The 22640-nt window shown below is 41.6% G+C and overlaps 1 protein-coding gene across 1 annotated transcript in view; it reads right to left on the bottom strand.

Annotated features, from left to right (window-relative positions):
* Positions 1-8854: 8854 nt before the first annotated feature.
* The window catches only part of Inpp4a (inositol polyphosphate-4-phosphatase, type I, 107kDa), a 133685-nt gene continuing 119899 nt past the window's right edge, over positions 8855-22640 (bottom strand). The window contains exons 24-25 of the mRNA XM_013019842.1: positions 19624-19778; positions 8855-9040 (exon numbers count right to left, since the gene is read on the bottom strand). Coding sequence (XP_012875296.1) covers positions 8908-9040; positions 19624-19778 — 288 coding nt within the window. The 3' untranslated portion in view covers positions 8855-8907. The remainder of the gene's footprint in view (positions 9041-19623; positions 19779-22640) is intronic.

Genomic DNA, 22640 nt, shown 5'->3' with positions numbered 1-22640 from the left:
TGATTCATCTAGAATAACTGATTATGTTGAGATCTGAAAAGCAATATGGTTTAGTGCTGAAATAGGAAGGATTTTAATTGTATACCACAAAACATCATTCATCTGTTAACTCATTAAATGTTTTGACTAGCAACTTTATAGCAGGCATTACACTTGCTCTTGTGAATACAAAGATAAATGGCCAGAGGGAGAGGCTACACACAATATCATAGTCATATTTAAGGATAAAAAGTTAAAGGGACAACTCATTCTGTGTGGGAGAGAAGTCACTAAATAAGGACCTGGGAGGGTGGGGCTTTAAAGGAGAAATAAGGAGGCTGAGGAATGTTCCACACTAGAGGGACATGGACATAGATCACGGTTGTGCGTGGGCACAAACTATGGAGTAGACTGGAGAGATGTTGAGGTAAACAGTGGTTGATAGGGCCTTGTGAAGGTTAAAATTTTGTCAAATTTGAGCAACTGAGAGTGAAAGACCAGTCGTAAATCAGTAGCACCCCCTAGTAAGTTGAAGGCCTCAATAGGATAAGATCCAGTGTTAGAAAAGAAAGTCAGCATGTGTATGCTCCATTCTTCGGAGTGTGAATCTATTCCTGCTGCCACTGCCAGTGGATATCAGACATCAGCTTCTTCAGTCTTTCGGTATGGACCCACTCCAGTCACTCTCTAGGGAGCTCCTTTAACCTTCAGACTGGGACTACATCATTGCTCTCGCTTGTTCTCAGGTGTCCAGTTTCATGGACAGTGACTCCCAGGGTGCAGTCAGCATGGGACTGACTAGCCTCTACTCATGTACCTTGATCCCGTAAGTCCCCTCTGACAGTGATGCATATATTCTAATGCAGACCTTGGTATCAGCGTCACTGGAAGCAGTATCTGTTCAAACTGAGAGAGGTTCCTAAAGAGCAAGGACCTCCACCAGTGGTATTCAGTTCATGACCCATGGTGCCGTGTTCAGAAAATAGTGCTGACTTGAGTTCATAACACTTCATAGAAAAGAACTTAAAAGATGAGTCTAGTAAGAAGTTTTATTTAGCAGCATACAGAAGAAAGAAAACAAAGCAGAGCACAAAACACATCCCTGGAGATGTGGGCACATGAAGAGTGCCAGATGCTTGGTTAAGATATATTTATAAGGCTCAAGTAGTCCAGGAGAATTTAAACTTTCCTCCAAATAAGCATGTTCTTTGTGCTTGGCATCTGGTTATACTCAAATCATTTTGCTATTGTGAAATTTTAGCTTTATAACCCAAGCAAGGAAATAGTGAGTCCGAGGTGATTCTTCTAACTGAAGGGTCATGGGTACCTGTTCTTGTAACTGGGGCAAGGTCAGAGCAACTATTCTCTTACACATTGTCTAATTGGGAGTGTTTAGAAAGAAATGTGTTCTCTTTATAGTGTTTAATTTTACCATCTTACTCTTCTAATTATATCTTTTATGTTTGAAAATATGCCATGTTCTTCCGTTTATGATTCTGATTTAAGGCAGGAGATCCCATCTGTAGGAAGTAACTATTCTTGGTTGTTTGTTTTTTTTTTTTTATCAGTCATAGGGCTTGAACCCTGAGCCTGGGCACTGTCCCTGAGCTCTTCAACTCAGGGAGAGAGCACTCTGTCACTTGAGCTACAGTGCCACTCCCAGTTTTCTGGTGGTTTATTGGTGATAAGAGTCCCTGTACAGACTTTCCTGCCGGGGCTGGCTTTGAACTGTGATCCTCAGTCTCCTGAGTAGCTAGGATTACAGGCGTGAGCCACCAGCTCCCAGCACTATTCTCCTTTTAACAAGGTCTCCTCTTAGCCAAAGGATGAGTTTGTATCAGATACTTTTCTTGAGATAATTACAATGTATTTACCTAAAGCAAATCATTAATGTATGGTTGAAAGTATTGTTATTGTAGTGAGGAATGGGAGACTTCAATGGTTTATTGGTATAGTGCTTCTTAGCTCCTGGTTCTTTTTATTTTTGCTTCAGTATTCCTAACTTAGCCTGTCTCCCCCAGAGTGGCTCTAGAGAAACAGACCTGTGTAATTGATTTGTGGTTCCTGGAGTTACCACTATAACTGGACTAGATGTAAAGATGCTAAAGACTCTCGGGTAATGTAGGGAACACTGATAACCTATGGCTTGGGCTGCTTACAGAAATCTAATCAATCACCTGTGAGAGTCAAGGAATTTGGTGACTCTACAAATGATACTTTTGAATATTTTTGTAAAATTAAGAAATATAGTGATGGTGTCTGGTTGCTTCTGCCACCAGTTTAACAAAAGGAAAAGAACTAGCTCTGAGATATCAATTTCTCAGCTCCAGGTGTGCACAAGCAAACTAAAAGCCTCTAAGTGTGCCTTGAAGGAAAACTTCTCCCGTAGACATAGGGCTGAGTTGCCAAAATCCAAATACAAACAACACATCAACTGGCTGGATTGCAAGACAAGTTTAAATGGTGTCTGCAGTTCAAATGAGGGCACTTGTTTTTAAAAAGATGGGATCCTGTGGCTGGGATGTTATGGGGGAGAGTCCTGATGAGGCTGGGGACACTGAACTCTCAAATTGTGATGGCTTTACTTTGCCAAGGAAGTGACCTCTCCACTCCCCTACAGTGTGGGCCTCTCCACCTCTGTCTGAGGAACCTAATCCTGCAGCAGGTGGTCAATCGTGCCCAGAGACATGTTACTTCCAAGGTTTGTCAGAAGCACAGATCCTATTAAATATGTCTTCATTGCTGTTTACTTCTCTCTTCTTCTGCAAGTCTGTTCTGCTTGGTACTCATTCTTCTCATAAAAAGGGAGTTTCTTTTCCTGTCTTCCTTACTGATCTTAAGTATTGAATCATATCCATTGTATACGTCATTACTTTCTACTCTGGGAAACAATTCAGGTTCTTTGAGAAAAGGCTGAATTTACAGTATAAACATAACCATGAACACCTGTAAGCCAAAGCTCTGCCTCTCCTTCTGGGAAGCCTCCTAGCCCTTGGTGCTGGATCAGGCAGCCTGGGCTGACTGCACTGTCCCCACCTTGTCCTACTGGCTGTCATCACTACCATCACTGCATGCTCCCAGAATTCCTGGGATTCTGGGTGGGGTTTTATACACGTTGAAGTCTGTACAATTTCCTGAAAACTCAGCCTTCCACATGGGCTGTTAAGAGACATTTGGGGGGGGGATGTGGCAGGGGGGGAAGTGACAAGAAAAAGGATGTTGTCTTTCTCCTCTAGGAGCATTTTGCAAGCACTTGCTTGCCAGAGGTGGGTGCTGGTCCCAGAAGAGCCAGCCTAGGAGCATGGCAGACTATCCAGGCATGAAGCCAGGCCTTTCTGGCGCTGAGAAAAGCTCTTCAGTGTAACTGAGGAGGTCACACTGTGCTCATAAAGGAAGATCTACAGCTTAGGAAGTCCCATAGCTAACTACTGCAGCATGAAGAACACATGATATTGCCTCACACTTTGTGAGACCTCTAGAAAAATGAGGTCAATTTGCTATTTAATGTTGCTTATAATGAACCGAACGGTTTACCCATCAGAAGAATCTACAAGGTAATAGCAACCATCTCAGTAGCTAATAAAGGAGGACACTCCATTCTCCAGCCTGCTTTACCTTCCTCTAATATAAAACCTCTCTGGGAAGATGTTAGTCCTGGGCAGCCAGGTTGCAGCAAGCTCTCAACTAGGCAGAGGCTGAAAAGAAAAGGATACAGCAGGATAAAATCCAGGCTGACAAGACTTCCCCATGACTTATCCTTAAAGAAACAAAATTAAGTCAGGCTGAGAGGAAGAAGTCACTCTCAGCAAATTCTAATTCATGGAACTTAAGCCAAATAATTCCAGGTAAATTGGTCACTGTGTAAAATTTAAGCCACAGCAAAACAAGAACAATAGGTGAATACTGCAAATCTTGGACAGAAGAGCTTTGACAGAGATCATGAGTAGCATGAACACACAGACGACAGGCCAAGCACCTGAGCACAGCCCCTCAGGACACACCACCATCCCTTGCAAGACAAGGACAGCATTCCCCATAGGTGTCACTTTTGGTGTGGAAGCTGAAACAATTTCAGAACAAGCAGCAAATATGGAAAGACAGGTAAATTTGGCTACATAAGCTTTAAACTTTTTTTTTGGCTGATCTTGGGACTTGAACTCAGGGCCTAGGCACTGTTCTTGAGCTTCTTTTGCTCAAGGCTAGCACTCTATCCCTTGAGCCATAGTGCCACTTCTGGCTTTTTCTATTTATGTGGTACTGAGGAATTGAACCCAGGGCTTTATGCATGTTAGGCAAGCACTCTACCACTAAGCCACATTCCTAGCCCTAAGCTTTAAGCTTTTTTTGTATATCCCTTGTATATTCATAAATGAAGCAAAAAGACAAATAGGTTTAAAAAATCTGCAACACATGACAGTTTTTAAGTATTGCATATTTTTTAAAACTTAATATGCAGCCAGCCTGACACCTGTAATCCTAGCTACTCAGAGGGCTGAGATCTAAGGACCATGGTTCAAAGCCAGCCTAATCAGGAAAGCTTGTTTCCAATAAAGTACTCAAAAAAAAAAAAGCAGCTAGAAGTAGAGCTATGGCTCAAGTGGTAGACTGCTAGTCTTGAGGAAAAGAAGCTCAGGACAGTGCCCAGCACACACACACACACACACACACACACACACACACACACACACACACACACACACACACACACTGAAAAAAGACCAACATTCCAATTGAGTCACAGAAACGCAAACATCAAGCAGTCACTGGTGTCTCACATCTATAATCCTAGCTATTTGGGATACTGATTGAGAGGATCACAGTTCAAGACAAGCCTAGGCAGCAAAGTTTGAGACCCCTTCTCAGCCCACAGCTGGTGCAGTAGCATGCATCTGTCATTCCAAACTCTGTAGAAGGTAGAGATCAGGAACATCACAGTTCCAGGCCAGTCTGGGCAGAAAACTCTTCGATACTCCATCTCCAGAGAGAAATAGTGGATCCCATCTTTGATCCTAGCAATGACAGGAAGTCTAAAGGTAGGCAAATCACAGCTCATGCACATGTTTGGGTGAAAAGTGAGATCTTTTCCAAAAATAACCAGTAAAAACAGTAGTGGAGATATGGCTTAAATAGTAGAGTGCCAGCCTAGCAAGCATAGATTCTGAGTTTAAAAAAAAAGAAACATTGAGAACTAGGGAAAAAATAAATTCTCACCAACGGTTGCTGTTACAGTTAAATCAACTGGAGACCTTGAGTGTCAAAAAAAGAAACAAATATAAGTAAAAATATACAAGATGTTTGATGTTCATGAAGAAATGGAGACTGAACAAGATGCACCAATGAGGGAGAAGAAGCACCTGCTCCAGGTAGTAACTTAACTTTCTGGGACTATCATGAAATGTTAATTCAGAAAATTAAAAACCTATGGCTTATCCCCTGTTGTCACTGTATTTGATTTTGGTACCAGGGTATTGTATATACATTTATCTCAATTAGGGAAGGGAAGGGAAATAAAATGTTGAGACAAAGGACAAAAGGGGAACCAATACAACAGTGATACTCACAAGGCTGTTGGAAATGCTCTGTACAACTTGGAGGTGGAGAATTGGAGAGGGAAAGAAAGGGAGAAAAATTAGGGAGCAGTAGCAAGTTAGACAAGAAATGTAATTACTACCTTACATAACTGTAACCCCTCTGTGTACATTACCTTGAAAATAAAATTTAAAAAAGAAAATTAAAACATTTGAAAACACTGAAGTTATTATCACTGTACACTCCCATTGCCAAGAGTATACATATATTGCCATATGCCAGGCATGTAAGCCTAGACAACAATACAGAGATGCCTTATGCAGTCCTGGCAGTAACAAAGGAACAAACAATGAACCACATTTTAGCAAGTCAACAAAGGGCTAGGGAGATGATGTGATCCACATTTATGGACAGGAAGAAACACTTACTGTCATGGCACCTCACAGCTTTGCCATCTGGGAACCTACCATTGTTGTCCATGTGTTGCACATGTTGAAACTGAGGCTCAGAGAGGTCAAGCAACTTGCTCCAAGTAATGGGCCAGTGAGTGGCAGAATCTGGACTGCTGCTGTCTGCTGCTGTTGTCTAGGTTCTTAACCCCACATCCTGCTACCCCTCTGCTTCAAATTAAGTGAAAACGAGGTTATAAAGCATTAGTTTCTTGTAGTCCCAATCCTGTCCATACAGCACTCCAGCACTCAAAACAATGCCCAGTGATTGTGGTCCAGTCAAGTGCCAGCTGTACAACTAGTCCTTCCAACAAAAGGGAATGAATCAAACAAGACCAAGTTTAATATTATTGTCAGTTATTTATTATTTGTTAATCTAAAGACTAGCACATTTACAGCATACATGGCTCTGAATGAGCTAAGAATATATAAAACAGAAACTATATATTCATATATATTAATACTGCCCAAAACAAATAAATAAAAGTATTTTAAGACACTAACCTTGGCAAATACAGCTGTGTGTGGGAAACTGTACTATACAATATCTTTACATTTTTAAGGGGAATTACAGGCAGCTTGCTTCGGGAGCTCTGACAGAGCCCACATGGCCTTCCCAGCTGTCCACGCACCTCAGCTTTTCTTTACAAACGGTGGGACGTGCTGGAGGGAACCTTTACTTGACAGTAACCTGTACAACTGTCTTCTTGGTACAGCAAACAGCTTATCGAACCTCCATGCAGCCAGGAGGGGCCTGAGCCCTTATTGTGCCCAGTGCCCTGTGCCCTGTGCTGCATATAGGTCACAAAACCTTCCGAGAGAATACCGAAGCCTGAGTCTTTTCTGTGTGAGTAACCAAGTTCGAAGAAGAGTTTTATGGTGACATAATATGAAGCAAAAATTGGGAAAATAATTCATGTAAAGGTACTACATGCAAAACTGCTGTCACATGACTCAACATTTGCTAATATTCCCTTTATAAACAGAGTTAATGCTCTTTGGACAATAAGAAAATCAGAAAATAACGAGTGACATTTAATATTGAGGGTTTGTTTTGTTTTTTGTTTTGTTTTTTTTGATGCTGGTCCTGGGGCTTGAATTCAGAGCTTGAGCACTGTCCCTGAGGTTTTTCCTCAAGCCTAGCACTCTAGCACTTGAGCCACAGCTCCACTTCCAGCTTTTTTAAAGTAGTTCATTGGAAATAAGAGTTTCACAGACTTTCCTGCTAGGGCTAGCTTCAAATGGCCAACCTCAGATCTGAGCCTCTGGAGTAAATAGGATTATAGGTATGAGCCACCAGTGCCCAGCTGAGGAATCCTTTTTTAAAGCAGTGATGTCAAAATGAGAAAAGATGGAACTAAAAAATTACAAATCGAATGAAATGGGAGGGAGGGAAAGGGCTAACTCAGCATATTAAGGAAAAATAAAAATAACCTTTGAATAGGAGGAAAACCAGACACAAGCAGTCACCTGTGAGGAAGGACCTGGTGGATAAGAGTTCTCCACTGACTCTCCCCTGCCAGCTCTTTTAGGGAGGGACAGTAAACTGCAACCATCGGTTATTAAAGCAGGCCTTCCTCCTGGCAGGCATCAGGAGACAGCAGGCTGTTTACACACTGATTTCTGAATACCTGATGCCAGCCTTCTGTACCTGCCAAAAACTGGTCCTGCCTGTGCCTCAGCCCCAGGCAAAGTTCGTTACATTTCTAAAGGAACCAAAGAAAATGATCTAGACCTTTAGGTTTAAGAGTTTCCAAGGTGTTTACAAATCATCAATATGTGCCACATATATTTCTTTTACAGTCTTAATATGTAAACATCATGATAAACAGAATTGATAAGACATATAAACTCCTCTAAGAAAGAAAATTATACTATGCGCAGACAAGACTCAATTACCTCATAACAGATGACCAGACATAAGTTTCCTGGCCCATAAATCCCTTTCAAAATCTCATTTGAGAAGATAATTTCCACCATTTCTCAATAGTCATACAACAGCTGAGAAAAGTAACAATTATTGCAAACTTAAAAATAAGACACTTGCATCAGGCATTCAAACATGATTGTATTGTCTTTTAGAAGATCTAATGTAAATCTTGCAAAAGAACATTTGTTTTGAAATATTGTTTCAACTACTTCTACTATAAATTCTCCATCTGAGTCTTTTCTCTCAGAAGTTAGACATGCCATATTTCAGGTCCCTGCTGTAATTCAACATCCAGAAAAGGGAAGGATTCCCTGTGGGCATAGCCAGTTGTGAGCTAGCTAGATCATACCTGGCTTTGTCTAAGCTGACACCTTGTTCTGTAGCTCATGAGGGGCAAAATGAGTGGCCCCAGGTGTGTGAGCCCCTTTGCCAGTGACATCTCATAAAATCTTAGCTCATGGTGAAGCCCAGCTTTTCCTTCAACCTTGAGTTTCACAGGCAGCAGGTGTTGGGTGATTCATTAGAACCAGTTGTCTCACTGCATAAGACAGCTCCAGTTTGACTTAATATTTGTGGGTCTGCCTGGAATCTAACTAATGTATTACTGTTTTACATTCAGATTTTTAAAAAGGAGATTTTGAGTCAGTGCTCACTTTTGAGTTACTCTGTAGAAAAATAAGTTAGGTGAGTAGTGCCTATAGAAGCATTTGAAAAAGTCTTCTGGCATTTCAGACAAACCTAGCTGGATTCTTATCAGTAACTATTGATGCGAGCCATATAATTACAGCTGACTGCTAATTATATGGACAGTCGATGTTTTCCAAGTTATTGAGCCAAACATTACCTCTTATAACCTTCCAACAGGAAAAATAAAAACATGCTCCATAGATTATTTGGTGAAATATTTTTTTTAAATCACAAAAATGAAAGCAATCCTTCAGGTCTTCTTGAAGAATTCGTATGTGCACTAGAGGGTACCCACAATTATTATGTAACAGCTAATTAGAGGAAACCGTGTGTTCATGTTTCAACTTTTCCATAAGTCCCTTCGGGAGGCCTGTAATGCTTGGGGAAAGCCTTCAGCTGCAGGGAATTAAATGCATATTTGCGACTTCCAACATTCTTCATTGTATTTTCTCTTCGACAACCCTCACTGGGGAAAAAACAAGCACAAGAAATGACAGCAATAAAAAAGGAAAAAAGAAAAGACTTAAACTAAGATGAAATGAACTGATTATTTTCATAGCATTAGAAAAGACTGATTGACTTAAATGGGTGCTGAATTCACCACTTCAATGAATACAGACATAAGATGGCAGGCTTCTGAATGAGGCAAGGGAGAAGCACAGAGATGCGCACATGCGTGTGGGGCTGTGAGGTTGCGTTTCTGAAAGCTTTGTGGTATCTATGTGGAAGCAGGTTTTTTGTTTAAGTTAATGGTTTTTTTGTGCTTGTGGGCTGATTATTTGGGGTTCTATTGTAACTTGAGGTTCAATGGTTCTATTTACAGCAAATTTAATATGAAAACATTGCTACTCTTACCAAACACTTTAAAGAGCTGTACTTTCAGATATAAGCAAGCACTATAATCACGTCAAACTCAAAATGCTCATTTTGCTTGTCTGGCTCTCAAGGCTAATATGACACCCATCCCCAACTAGGAGACAGCTAGCTGGGTATAAAGCAATCCCATAGGCCTGTGCAGTCTGCCTCGCAAGGCATGACCTCACTGAGGTCTTTGGTGGTAGCCAGCTATCATTGTTCAAGTGGAAGTCACCTCTAAAGCAAATGCTACTGAACCAGAGAGCCCACTGGTGCTTTTCCCTGGGAGAGTCACTGCTAACAACATTCCTATTAAATTTGATTGAGAGTTGCCATGGCAACCTACTGGCAAAACAAATGATGCCCAAGAGGAAGAGCAGTAGACCTCACATCCCCAGTGAGAGTCTCAGGGAAGTTCTCTGAGAAATGTTCTGGGGTAGATATAAGACAGGGAAAAGCAATTTTCAATATAAATGCCTTCTCAAATCAAAGTATAACTTGATTTTTTCCTACTGTTCTAAGACCAGCAATGAAATCAAGTAGTTATTAAGTTCAGTATAAAATCCCCCATATGAGATGGAGAATTTGCAATCACCAAGAAATGGTGTTTTAAAAAAAATTCAATTTGTATCAAGACCATGTTATACATATAAAAAATCATTGGCAACTAACTGTTCACACCTTTGTAAGTGAAAATGACAGTCCCATTATAGCTTTTGGAAAGACAGTAATTCTTTTTAAAAGATAACCATAGGTATTTTAGAAAAGCATCCTCCTAGTTGCCATTAACCAATATATTGAGTTAAATATTTTCTTATCTCAGAACCTGAAGCCTTCACCTGGATAAGTGCTACCTGAGTAAAATACCTGGACCATATCAGTAACCACCCGCCCTCCAACAACTGATAATGATCACATTTAAACATTCTCTGCATCTTGTATATACACTTCTCCAACTTGGGGAGGGGAAGGGAAAAAACAAAATGCTTAAATAGGGATACAGGTTGACCCATGGTAACAATGATATGTACAAGACGCTATGTTGAAAAGGAACTTTACAATTTAGGTGGTTTGGGGGATGAGTATAGTTGTGGAGATGGGAGGGAAGGGATGGTAGGGGAAAAACAAATGAGGGAGGAGGTAACAATACTTGATAGCAAATGTACTCATTACCTTGCTCATGTAACTGTAACCCCTCTGTACAGTATTTTCACAATAAAAAAGTATTAAAAATCAAAAAATATAATTCTATTTTTAAAGCAGAAGCGATAAGATCCTATGTACAGTTAATCTTTAATCCTTGGAAGCCCTTACATTGACATACTATTTCACATATGGCTTCTCCATTCCATAGATAAAGACAAACTTCTGAAAACCTACCTATCACTAGAAAATACCAAACTCCCCTGAGAAGGAAGAATAATTTGTGAATTTTGATATTTTCTTGTATTATACATGAAAGGAGCTAATACCTGGTTTTGAACACTGAAAATAATGTACACGAAACTATAATCAAGATTACCAGCTGATTTCAATTTCCTTTTTAGATCATTTTTCCTATATGGTTGTTTATAAAATCTGGCTGCTGTACTAGTTCTGCATGCTGCCAGTATCCTTGTGTGAGCTCAGCTATCTGTTAGTTGGCATTCTGTCAGCAACAAGGTGAGGTGAGAAAGACAGGCCTTGGTAACGCATTTCCCGCTACAGAGCCAGCAATGACCGTGTGGGATGCCTAATTTTTGGGAGGCAGTAACTCATGTTGAGAAGGTCTTTCCAGTCTAAGCAAGATAGATTTAATTATCCTGAAGCCACAAGTTTAAAATAATTATCAAAAAATTACACTTTTTTCAGTACACCCATTTCTCCTCCTCCCCTAGGTACTGGGATTGATCCCAGGGCCTAACATTTGCTAGGCAAGTGCTTGCCACTTCAGCGATGGCCACATACTTTTTTTTTTTTTGATATTTTGTTGAGATAGGGTTTCACCAACTTTTGATCTCACTGAATTTTGTCTGGGCTGACCTTGAACTCAAGATCCTTCTGCCTCTGCCTCCAGAGAAGCTAGGATCACAGGTATGAGCTACCATAACTAGCCAGAGGCTGTTTATTTTTCTTTTCTTTTTCTGGTGACATGGTCTTTTTCTTTTTTAGGGCCAGGGTCTTGCTAGGCAAGTGCTCTTCCAACCTCATGAACATTTATTTTTGAAATGAAAATTCAAATGGAAACCCTAAATAACAACTAATTCTAAAGAAATCTCTGGCTTTCCCTTCCAGGAGGCCTTAGCATCCTATCATTGCCACAGCAGATTCTGGGAAGTTGCTTTGTGGAGGGAGAATATGACATCATTTTAATATCTCTGTTTGAACCAAGGCATAGGAGTAAAGAGTAAGCAGTGACAGTCATACTTGCTGAAAAGCTGAATGATATCACTAATGCTTCAGCATGAACATGATTTCAGAAGTGAACTAAAAGCCATAACCAAACAGCAATAATCCCCTTCTTGAATGATCTCCCTATCCCACTTTCATCTTACTGACTTTTTGTTAAGGCAAGTAAGGTTTTGAATATGTATTTGTCCTGATTCATTAGTAAAAGGCCTTAACAACATTGAAATTCAGCATAAAGGGCAAACAGATATTCAAAGAACCTCCCCCACCTCAATCACCTGCAGCAGTATCCTACCTAGCACTGGCCCCTCTTTAACTGGAGGCTGAGTGGTATATTGCCTTTTACCCAGCTCTTGGGGGAAAAGAACAAAGAACTTACTCCTTTTTTCCTTCTCATTTCTTCCATATAGGACAGGAAGGTGGTACTGGCCATCTCCATAGGCCATGTGGATGTCAGGTTGTGGTGTCCTGGAGGGCCCTGTCCTGGAAGAGCTCTTCTAGCAAGCTATGGCTAGCCATTTCTGGGTAGTGGGTCCTGAGAGGAGCCCCACAAAGTGCCACAGAGCTCTCTGGGGCTCTGGGACAGGAAGACTGTCCTATAATCAGAGGTCTACCCTTATCTAAGTGGCAGAGTATTACTGAGGTCACAACCATGGGCATCAGGAGGGTGCCATCCAGCGCAGGGATCACTGCTGGTGAAATATGGCTGTGGACGCTACCCTTCCTCTTTCAAATGATGCTAACAAAATGGTTCAGAACTAAAGTATATACCTTGAAGTAAAAGAAGGTAAATATGAAACATGCCTCTCAGAGAATCATAAATTAAATAAGACATTGTCGATTGACTAAGGCATGTTGCTATAACTTGCCACTAACAACTGATTAACAGTCAGTAAGGCTCTGCTAAAGGATGCCACAAAACAGCCACCACAGTTATTTTAGAAAAGACAAATATACTCACCCACAGGGTAACACAGAGGTCCCTGGGGATCTTGCAGTAATCAGCAGGTCTATAAACAAGTATGTTTCTAGGATGGCCTTATACTGCAAAATTTAAACTGTATGACATTTGTCATTTGTTGTCAACTGCTTCTCTGACTCCTAGAACCTGTACCCTAGGTGGTTCCACAGAGTAAGAACTGCAAGGCTAGAAGAGAGAATGGAGAGACCAGATTCTGCAGTGAACTGTGTTTATGTGTACAAGGGCGAAGATTCTGGAAACACAAGCTTTTCTAACTCACTCCAGTTTTTTAGACTGGTAAAAAAAAATCCATTGCACAAAATACAATAGATGGGGGAACTAGCTGAAGGGCAACAAAATAGAAGTACAAGGTATCATAAACCGGAAGACAGAGAAGCCACTGCATTTCCTCTCAGGATGTGGGGAACATTCCCTCACCACACTTTCTGTGGCTCTCTTTATAATTACCCTCTGCCACGTATGAATGCTAAAATCTCAAGTCATCCTGTTTTAGGACATTGTAACACAGCAGAAGTGAAAGTGAGCCTTTCTCTCTCACAGCTCTACCTGACACAACCACTCACAAGTTAGGCCTCCTTTGTTTAATTTTTTTCATATTTTTGGTTGATTATTATTAATAATACTTGATTAGTAAAAGATAAAAGATGTCTGGATTTTAACCTGAAATTACGTAATTTTAAATGAAAAATGTTATTTCAAGAAAAATAAATGCATGTAACTTTAACAGCCTTTTGTTACTATGTGCACTAATTCCTGGAAGCCATTTAATAATCCAGTCAAGAGTAAATCTGAAGCCACATGCAACATGTTATCATTATGTGCTCCTGACATTGTACAATGTGTTACTGTATTCACAGCTGTATCATCCCCAATTAGAAATAATAAACATAAGCAAGGAGATGTTATAATGCCACAAACTGTTTGCTACAATAATCCAAGGACTATGCTTTAAAATGAAAGCAGAACGTACATGTCCTATTAAATAGGTTTGTCAAGAGAAGCCAGTTATAAAGCATCTATCTTTTTCTTTTCTTTTTTCTTCAAAAGGAAAGGAAAGGTTACCAATACACTTAAAGAACAGTACCAAATATACAAATTCTTTTCAGACAGAATCCCTTTCTCTTGGAAACAGGGCACATGAGATGTACAGGAAATAATAATAAATAGTTTTACATAAAAAGGCCAGAGATTTGGTACAAGTAATTCCAGGCCAGTTAAATAATGCAGTAACAGGGCACCGTAAAAACATGTTACAAGCACTGGAGACGCTGCATGATTGAAATGAACAAGTCCTCTTGGCGAAATAATTTGGCAGGTATTTACAGTTCAGAAGAATGAAACGTCAAACTGTAAGGCATGAAATATTTCTTGGCAGACCACGCTTTGACACCTTCCTTCTGTCCAATTAGGTACACGGTGGCTGGACATATGCGGGCACTTTTGTTATTGATTTTTCACAATGATACTCATTTACAACGCAATTTGGTCACCAGGTATGCTATGCTCAAGAAGAGCCACACAATCAGTAAATTGGGGCTCAGAGCTAATAGAGGAATGGAACAGAGGAGGCTGGGGTCTAGCCTTAAGTCTCGGATGGGCACCAGGCCGCTCAAGTTCTTCTGGGTGACTACCTCCCGTGTTCCAATGCTGTGAAAAGGAAAAAGGTTGGGAGAAAGGAAAAGAAAAAAAGGAAAAGAAAGAAAGAAAAGATACACATGCGATGGATTTTACCCAAAAGTATGCAAAAGAAAAAAAAAGGAGAACCAAAAGATAAAAAAAAAGAATGGAATGAAACCACAAGAGAAAGAAAAAATGATATGCAAAGGAGGGTATAAAAGGAAGACCAAAACAAAACCAGCACAGTTACAGGAAAGGAGGAGAGAAAGAGAAGTGAAAATAAGAAAAAATACTGCAGTCTACTGAAATTAAACACATGTAGGTTGAAGAAATGGTTTTCCATGTTCACCCTCTCTCAGTTGGCCAAGCACAGCTCCATGCCGCCCACCATGCCCCCACATGCTGCAGATGGGCATTTCTGAGAAGCAAGCTGAACATGAAGAACCACAGGGGTTTGACCTTCTCACAGATGCCTGAGCAGGAGCTGGAACAATGGAGTTGCCCAAAACTGCCCCTTGATGAACACAAACAAAAAGCATTTATCCCAGGTCTGAACCCTATGCATATTCCTCCCAACCTGGGGGTCTCAGGCTGAGCAGTGGCAGGGTGCACCTTACAAGATTCTTTGCTACAAGATGAGCCCCAAGAAATTCAACCAACTCTACATTAGACATTTTTGATTTTTCCTTCGTTTGGTGCTGAAGAAGAAATGAAAATGTGGGCATAGGTGAGTGATAAAGCACATCAAAAGGGCTCAAAAGGGGGGGGTGGGGAGGGAAAGGAAAAGAAGGAAAGGAAGAAGGGAAGTAAAGAAATGTACTGAAGTGAAATGGAACCCAGAAGCTCTGGAATGGCCTTGCTATACTGTGCTGTTGTAATAAGAGACATTTTCTAAGCTGGCAAGCATTGCTTGATGGTCACATTCTATGCTAAGCTAGTTTGGTAGTCACTGCTACTCAGGAAAGCCCATTATGTGAGGGTTTCAGCCCCTGACAAGGGACAGAGGGACACTTCTACTTGTCCCATTATCCTCAGCACTAGACAGTCAGTCATGTTTGCACTTTTTAGAAGCTAAGTATGTGATTCTCTTCCCAACCTCATGTTGAGTAGTGCCATTCTGGGAGCTTAAAATGGGTTCTGGCCCACCCATTTTCCAATGGGCACATATTTATGTCACAGAAATTGGCAACCACTGTAGATCAGTGTGTGGTGTGTTGGTTGCTGAAAAGCCTAACTCTGGCCATTCTTCCCCTGGGCCTCCAAGAGTCAGCAAAGTGTAGGCTTTGTTCCTATATCTACCCCTCCCTGAATGCTCTACTTTCCATCTGACAAAGATAAAAGAAAACCAAAATGCACTCCTCTGCTCAAAAACATAGGTGAGATTAATTTCTCCCCCCCCCGCAAGGGTTCTCAGGTGAGCTGAAGGTTCTATCTGTAATTTGAGGCAAGGGGTAAGAAGCAGAGCAAGGTTAGGGAATGGTGCCCCCTCCCATATAAGGAAAGTTCTTTCCTGCTCAGAATCTTGGGTTCCTGTCCCCCACGAAATACAGCCTCTGAGCTCAGAATGGAGAAAGTAATGACAGGACCAATGAGGGTAGAGGTGGATACTTCAGGAAACTTTGGACAGGAGTGTGACTAGTATGGAAGCAGCTTGCTAATTTGTATTAAAATTATTTAGTTACAAAGGTGTAGGCTTTTTAACCTAAAGAACTATTTTAGCAAACATGGTGTGTGGTTTAGATATGAAGTGTTCCCCTAAAAAGTTTTTAGAGTGGGTTTCAAAGCCAGTCCAGAAAGTCCATGTGACTCTATTTCCAATTAAGCAACAAGAAAAAAGAAAGTACATAGTACATTAAAAACTATAACAACAACAACAAAGTTTATAGAGTAAGGACTTTGTCCCTGTAGCAAGCAGTGTTGAGAAGTGGGTACTGGGGAATTGACTGGATCATGAGGGCTCTGATTTCATCATCAGGTTAATATACTAATTGGATGGAAAATGTGCAGAATATGGGGGCGGGTAGGGGGGGGTAAAACTGTGGAAGGTGGAAGCTACTTGGAGGAAGTAGATCACAAAGGGAAGGGTTTATCTTGTATCTGACCTGTTCCTTTGTGCTGCTTTCTGCTTCCTTGCTGTACCATGGTCATATACCATGATGTGTGTATCTCACTGTGGTCCAGAAACAACAGAGCCAGTTAATCATGCACTGAAGCCTCTGAAGCTGACAGCAAGAATAAATCCTCCTCCCATCAGTTGCTTTTCTCAGGGACTGTGTCACAGCAGTGATGGAACAGAAAAATGAGGTCACTGCGGTGAAAAACCTTGACAAATGTGGTTTTCCTGAAGCCTTTGTAACTGGTTTGTGGAAGGAATTTGGAAAAGCCTGAAGAAGTGGGCTAGAAAAATCTTAGAATGCCATAAGTAGAGTTTAATTGGCAACTAAATGGGAACTCTAAACACCAGAATGCTTAATAGGAATGTAGACAGTAAAAACTATTCAGGAGGTTTCAGATGGGAGCCAGAACTTAGGAAATGGAGTGGAAGCCACTCATATTAAATTCTAGCAAAAAACTTATCTTCATTTTGTCCTTTTCCCGACACTTGTAGAATGATGAACTAACTTATTAAGCAAGGCCTTTCAAGGCAGCTCACCATTCTGGCTATTACATTGGTATAAAGGTTTTGCCTCTCTCTCTTCCCACACTCCCCCTAAACAGATCTGCTCTACTACACTTCTCCCCCACGGATATTCTGCCTTACACCCTGAAGGCCCTGAAGCAATGTAGTCAGCTGAACATGTACTGTTCAGTTGAAACTTGAGTCAAAAATAAAGCTTTCCTCCTTTAAGTTGTTTTTCTCAAGAATCTGTCACAATAATGAAAAAGTCTATTGCACATGAATAGAAAAATATATATTGACTGTACTACCTTTGATTAAATACTGAAAATCAAATGCAATTTAATTAGTGAAAAGTTAGAAAAATATGGGATGTTAAAACTAACGAGAACTATACTTATTAACATAAAAGTACACTTACAATAGTTAAGTGGAAAAAGTAGGCTAAGACAATAGGTAAAACTATAAATACAAAGCCAGGCACCGATGGCTCACGCCTGCAATCCTAGCTACTCAGGAGGCTGAGATCTGAGGATCACGGTTCAAAGCCAGCCCGGGCAGGAAAGTCAGTGAGACTCTTATCTCCAATAAACCACTAGAAAACTGGAAGTGGAGCTGTGGCTCAAGTGGTAGAGCACTTGCCTTGAACTGAAGAGCGCAGGGACAGTGCCCAAACCCAGAGTTCAAGCCCCACGACCGACCAAAAAAAAAACAACTATAAATATAATTGTGTTTGTACATATGTATGTCTATGGATTAATGATCTCACACCAATATATATGTATGTATGATCATACCTATCATCAAAATAATGTCAGCAGAGAAAACAGTTGGAATACAGATATTTGTTTGCAGAAAAGGAGAGAAGGAAGAGGAAAGGATGAGAGAAGGAGGGAGGGGAAGGAAGAGGGAGAGAAAGAGGAGACTTAACTTCATTTATTAATTTTCCTACTAGAAGCATCAGTTACGCATGTGATAAAAATGCTTTTTGTGTAAGAATACTTATAATCGCTACCTGTGCTGGGGATGTAGCTCAGTGATAGAGCTCAAGGCCTTGGGTTCCATCCACAGCAGCACATATGTGCACCCACGCACCCACGCATACGCACACACACATGCGCGTGCATCACACACACACACACACACACACACACACACACACAGAGCTGTCCTATACAAAAAGTCCAGATGGGCTAAAGTGAGTGAATAAGGTGGCACTCCTGTGTGCGAGGCTTGGCAGGCCTGGCATTCACTTAAGGGAGAGACCTTAAGTCACTCCATCCCTGGCTGCCTGAGACCTAGATGCCCAAATGTGGCCTAAGAGCTCAAAACTGGAGGGTGGGTTAAGCCTAACTTGGGTCTTGTCTACTGACTAGACCCGATTGTGAGCTCTATTTCCATAAACACAGGGATCTCTATTCTAGCTTATCCTCACTTCTCTGGCAGTCTGCAGCTCACCCCAACCATGCAGCACTAATGGTATAGATGCACCCTTTTACCCCTCCAGCACCAGGGTTACCTTGGCCATGGAACCTAAGGGTACTGAGGTTCTTGAGGGTGGGGTTCTTAAATCAGTTTTTAAGAAGTACCCTGAATATCCCTGAATTTCTGAATCTCCATTGCTTCTCCACTGCTATAAGCAAAGGAACAAAGGGATTAGGAACTTTAACAGAGGTTTTAATGAACTTCAAGTGACAAAACAAAGACAAAAATGTACCATTTTTACAAAATGCTATTATCAAGAGGCAGGAGTTCATGCATCACTTATGCATTATTGTGAGAAGGCCAAACAGCAGAAACATACAGAAAGGATAAGAGAATCACAACACTTTAAAGAATTTGGTGAGAGGACAAATGATACAGAACGTTCAGTAGAAGTGACCGTTAGAAACGAGACTTTAGCAGCATTGGTGACTACATTGAAGGAGACAGGAAAACCAGGTTTCTTATCCTTTCTTTTGGTATGTGAGGTAGGGAGCTGCCCAGCAGTGCTTGAAACAAGGCATTGATCAACAGTAGACAGTTTGAGTTATGGGTTTCATTCTGCAAACACTCCTGCTGCCTCAAAATCAGGGTGTCATTAGGGTGAGGGGGCCGGGGCACACTGATAGCTGTCACCATAAAACACTCAGTAGACACTTTGCTCATAGAAGCAAACTGTGTCCATGACTAGAATGGAAGCATAGCAAACCAGTGCAACCTGCAGACGTACTTCCTCACTCAAAATGGGAACTATACAATGTACAATAGCAAACAGCAGCTGCCCACTGAGACAGTGTGATCCCTAGATCCCACCCACATCCAGGCAAGGAGGCCAAGCGTCACTCTCCATCCCCACCAAACTGCACGACCCACAAGCCTGCCTCTCTCATTCTGCTTCAGTGCAGTCCTGCTCCCCCTGCCTTGCCCTCTAAGGAAATGCTGCCTGAATTATACAGGGCCAGTTGTTTGAGTAGGGGTTAAACTACAATGTCAGGGCATTGGGCCCCATGTGGGGTAAGGGAACCAGCACCATCTCATCTGCAGTTTACACAGGCGGTGGATGGGCGGGCAGCTAGTCAGGCAGGCGGTAGCCTGACAGAGCACTCACCTGCGCATGCACTCAAGGGCCTGTGTGAAGACCTGTGGGGCCATGCCGTGTTCATGCTGCAGGATCAGGCACTGTTCCAGTGTCACAGACATGGCTGTGCGGTCCTTAGCGCTCTTGCAGCTGGTGAACCGGACCCCATTAAGGCGGCGGCAGACCTGTCAACAGGAAACAAGATGTACTTAGGATGGCAGAGTCCACAGAAGGGCAGTACATTTCTATAGAGGGAGGCTCTCAAAGGCCTATCAGGGACATAGGCAGTAACTCACATTCAATCCTAGCCTGTCTCAGCTTTCTTCCAACTCCATGTTCTCCTAAGCTGGTATCAGAAAATAAGTCATTTACAAATAAGCGCCTCAATGGGTCAGGCTGTCCAAGGGTCCTGTCTCCATCCCTACCACTCTACCCTTCCTGTGTCTGAGCTACTACTCTATAGACTTTATTGCTGTTCTTCACTGATTCTTACCAGCTATCCCCATCCAAATCATACTAGAACCTTCCTGGGATTCTACTGTCAAGTCCCACTTGGGAGGCCAAGGCCACCTGAAGAATCCCCTGGTCCCTGGCCAGATCTCCATGCCATTGAAAAAGAACAGACCTGCTAGTCTCCACAGATTGGAACAGTTCAGAAAAGCTGCCTTCTGAGTACCAGGCTCCACAGGCTCTTCTCATTTTGCCCCACCTCCACACCTGTCAGGGCCCTGCCTGGCTCATATAGGTGAGAACAGGGTAGCCCCAGACTACCCTGTAGCACACAGAGCAGCTCCTCTACACTCCTAGGTTACAGTCTCCAAATCCAGCAAGCTTTTGTCTAGGAAGGAATCTACAGTGCCAGGCTTCCATCCCAATGGGCCAGCAACCATCCCTGATCAGAAGGTCAGGACCGCCTACCTGTTAAATGAGGAGTTAGTCTTGACCGAAGGTATTCTAGCCATTTAGCCACGGACTCTTTGTTTATACTCAGAAATAAGAAGAAATAAGACCCTGAAAAGAAACTCTGTAAAATTTGGTATTTGAGCGGTGTGGCATTATTTTTCCCCCAATCATCCAACCCCAGGGATGTCCAGGGCTCAGTGGGCACTATGAAAATGGACACATCAAGAGTCCCAGTAGCCTCATGAATCTATGCTTTGATACTTCAGTGCTCTACTGGGAACAAAGACAGACTGTCTTTCTGGCCTAGTGACGGGGATGGTTAACAGCCCCTATATTTAATCTAATGTATGGTAATAGAGAAACAGAACCATGGTTCCCAAACAAGGCATTCCCAGGCCTCTGTATCTGCTCTCAGCTATAGAGCTATGTGTTTTTCCTAAAGAGAATAAATAATGAACTACATGTCCCATGCTAGTGTCCAGGAGTCTGGCTGTGTCATCTCTGGACTCTGAAGTTCACAAAGGCACTTGTTTTAGGAAGATGTCACAACATGGCCAGTCTCCTCTTCTAAATGGAATAAAAGAATGTTAAAGGTACCCTCTGCCCTGATGTGAATGTCCCACATCATCACATCTACTGGGCACAGCCTGAGCAAACACAAACAGATGATGAGCCCTATACCAAGAGAACCCCTGAAAACTGAGGCTGTGAAAGCTATGAGCTTCCAGAACTAATGCTACAAAAAAAAAAGCTCTATTGTAATTAAATGTCAAAGGTCAGGGCTAGTACTAGTGTCTTATATTTGTAATACTATTTACTCAGGAGACTGAGATCTGAGAATCTTCGTTTTAGACTAGCCTAGGAAGATGAATCTTCGAGACTCTATCCCCAATCAATCAAGCCAAAAAGCAAGAGTATTAGACCCTGAGTTCAATTCTCAGTACTGGTATGCATGTGCACTTGCACACACACACACACACACACACACACACACACACACACACACACAGCACTGTCAAAGGACAGCTTGGCCAGAGAGAGAAGATCTGAACAATCACCTAACGACCTAGTTCATATTTTCCATTAGTGTATCTTGCAGCTCCAAGAAGATAATGAGATCATACACAAAAGAGAATGTCCACTCTTCAAAGCTTCATTCAATACAAGAGTAGGAGCAGTCATAGCCATCAATCATCTAGCTATATAACAGCCAAGAGCCTCATATAAAAAATACATCTAGAGCTAAAAAAAAAATTAAACCCCCAATTAAAAATCCTCAAAGAGACAAGCACTCCATTAATAAGTAGGCTAAAGAATTAAAAAGAGACTTCTCTGAAGAGGAAATAAGAATAGCCAATAGACACATGAAGAAATATTCGACATTTCTGGCCATAAAAGAAATGCAAATCAAAACAACATTGCGATTCTACCCCCCCCCAAGTTAGAATGGCCATTATCAAGAAAACAAATAATTAGTAGATGCTGGCAGGAATGTGGCCAAAAGGGAAAACTACTGCACTGTTGGTAGGAATGTAAATTGGTCAATTACTCTGGAAAGCAGTATGGAGGTTCCTCAAAATAATAAACATAGAACTACCCTATGATCCAACATCCCACTCCTAGCATTTACCCAAATGAACACAAACAAGGCCACACTAAAGCTGCTAGCACAACTATGTTCACTGCAGTAATATTTGCCATAGCTAAGATATGTAACCAACCCAGATGCCCCTCAGTAGATGAATGAATCAAGAAAATGTGGTATATGTACACAATGGAATTCTATACTTCCATCAGAAAGAATGATACTGCCCCATTCATAAGGAAATAGAAAGACTTGGAAAAAATCATATTAAGTGAAACAAGCCAGACCCAAAAAAACATAGGCTCCATGGATTCCCTCATTTGTAATAATTAGTATATGTCTAGGATAGTCCTAGCAGATGATCACAATAGCTCAATAGCTATGTACATATGACCATATAAAATGATGCTAACCGAAAAAGCTACCAAGATGGCGACGGGGCAGTAGGGAAACGCCACAGCTCTCTCCAACCAAAAAGAGAGTTCGAGTTCCAACGCTTAATCTCCCCAAGAGACCGACAACAACAAAAAGACGAACACTCAGAGAAAAACCAGAGGTT

The sequence above is a fragment of the Dipodomys ordii genome, unplaced genomic scaffold (genome assembly GCF_000151885.1).
Source record: "Dipodomys ordii isolate 6190 unplaced genomic scaffold, Dord_2.0 Scaffold47, whole genome shotgun sequence".
Classification (NCBI taxonomy): domain Eukaryota; kingdom Metazoa; phylum Chordata; class Mammalia; order Rodentia; family Heteromyidae; genus Dipodomys; species Dipodomys ordii.
The sequence above is the reverse complement of the archived record's forward strand: the minus strand, read 5'-3'. Positions and strand labels throughout refer to the sequence as shown.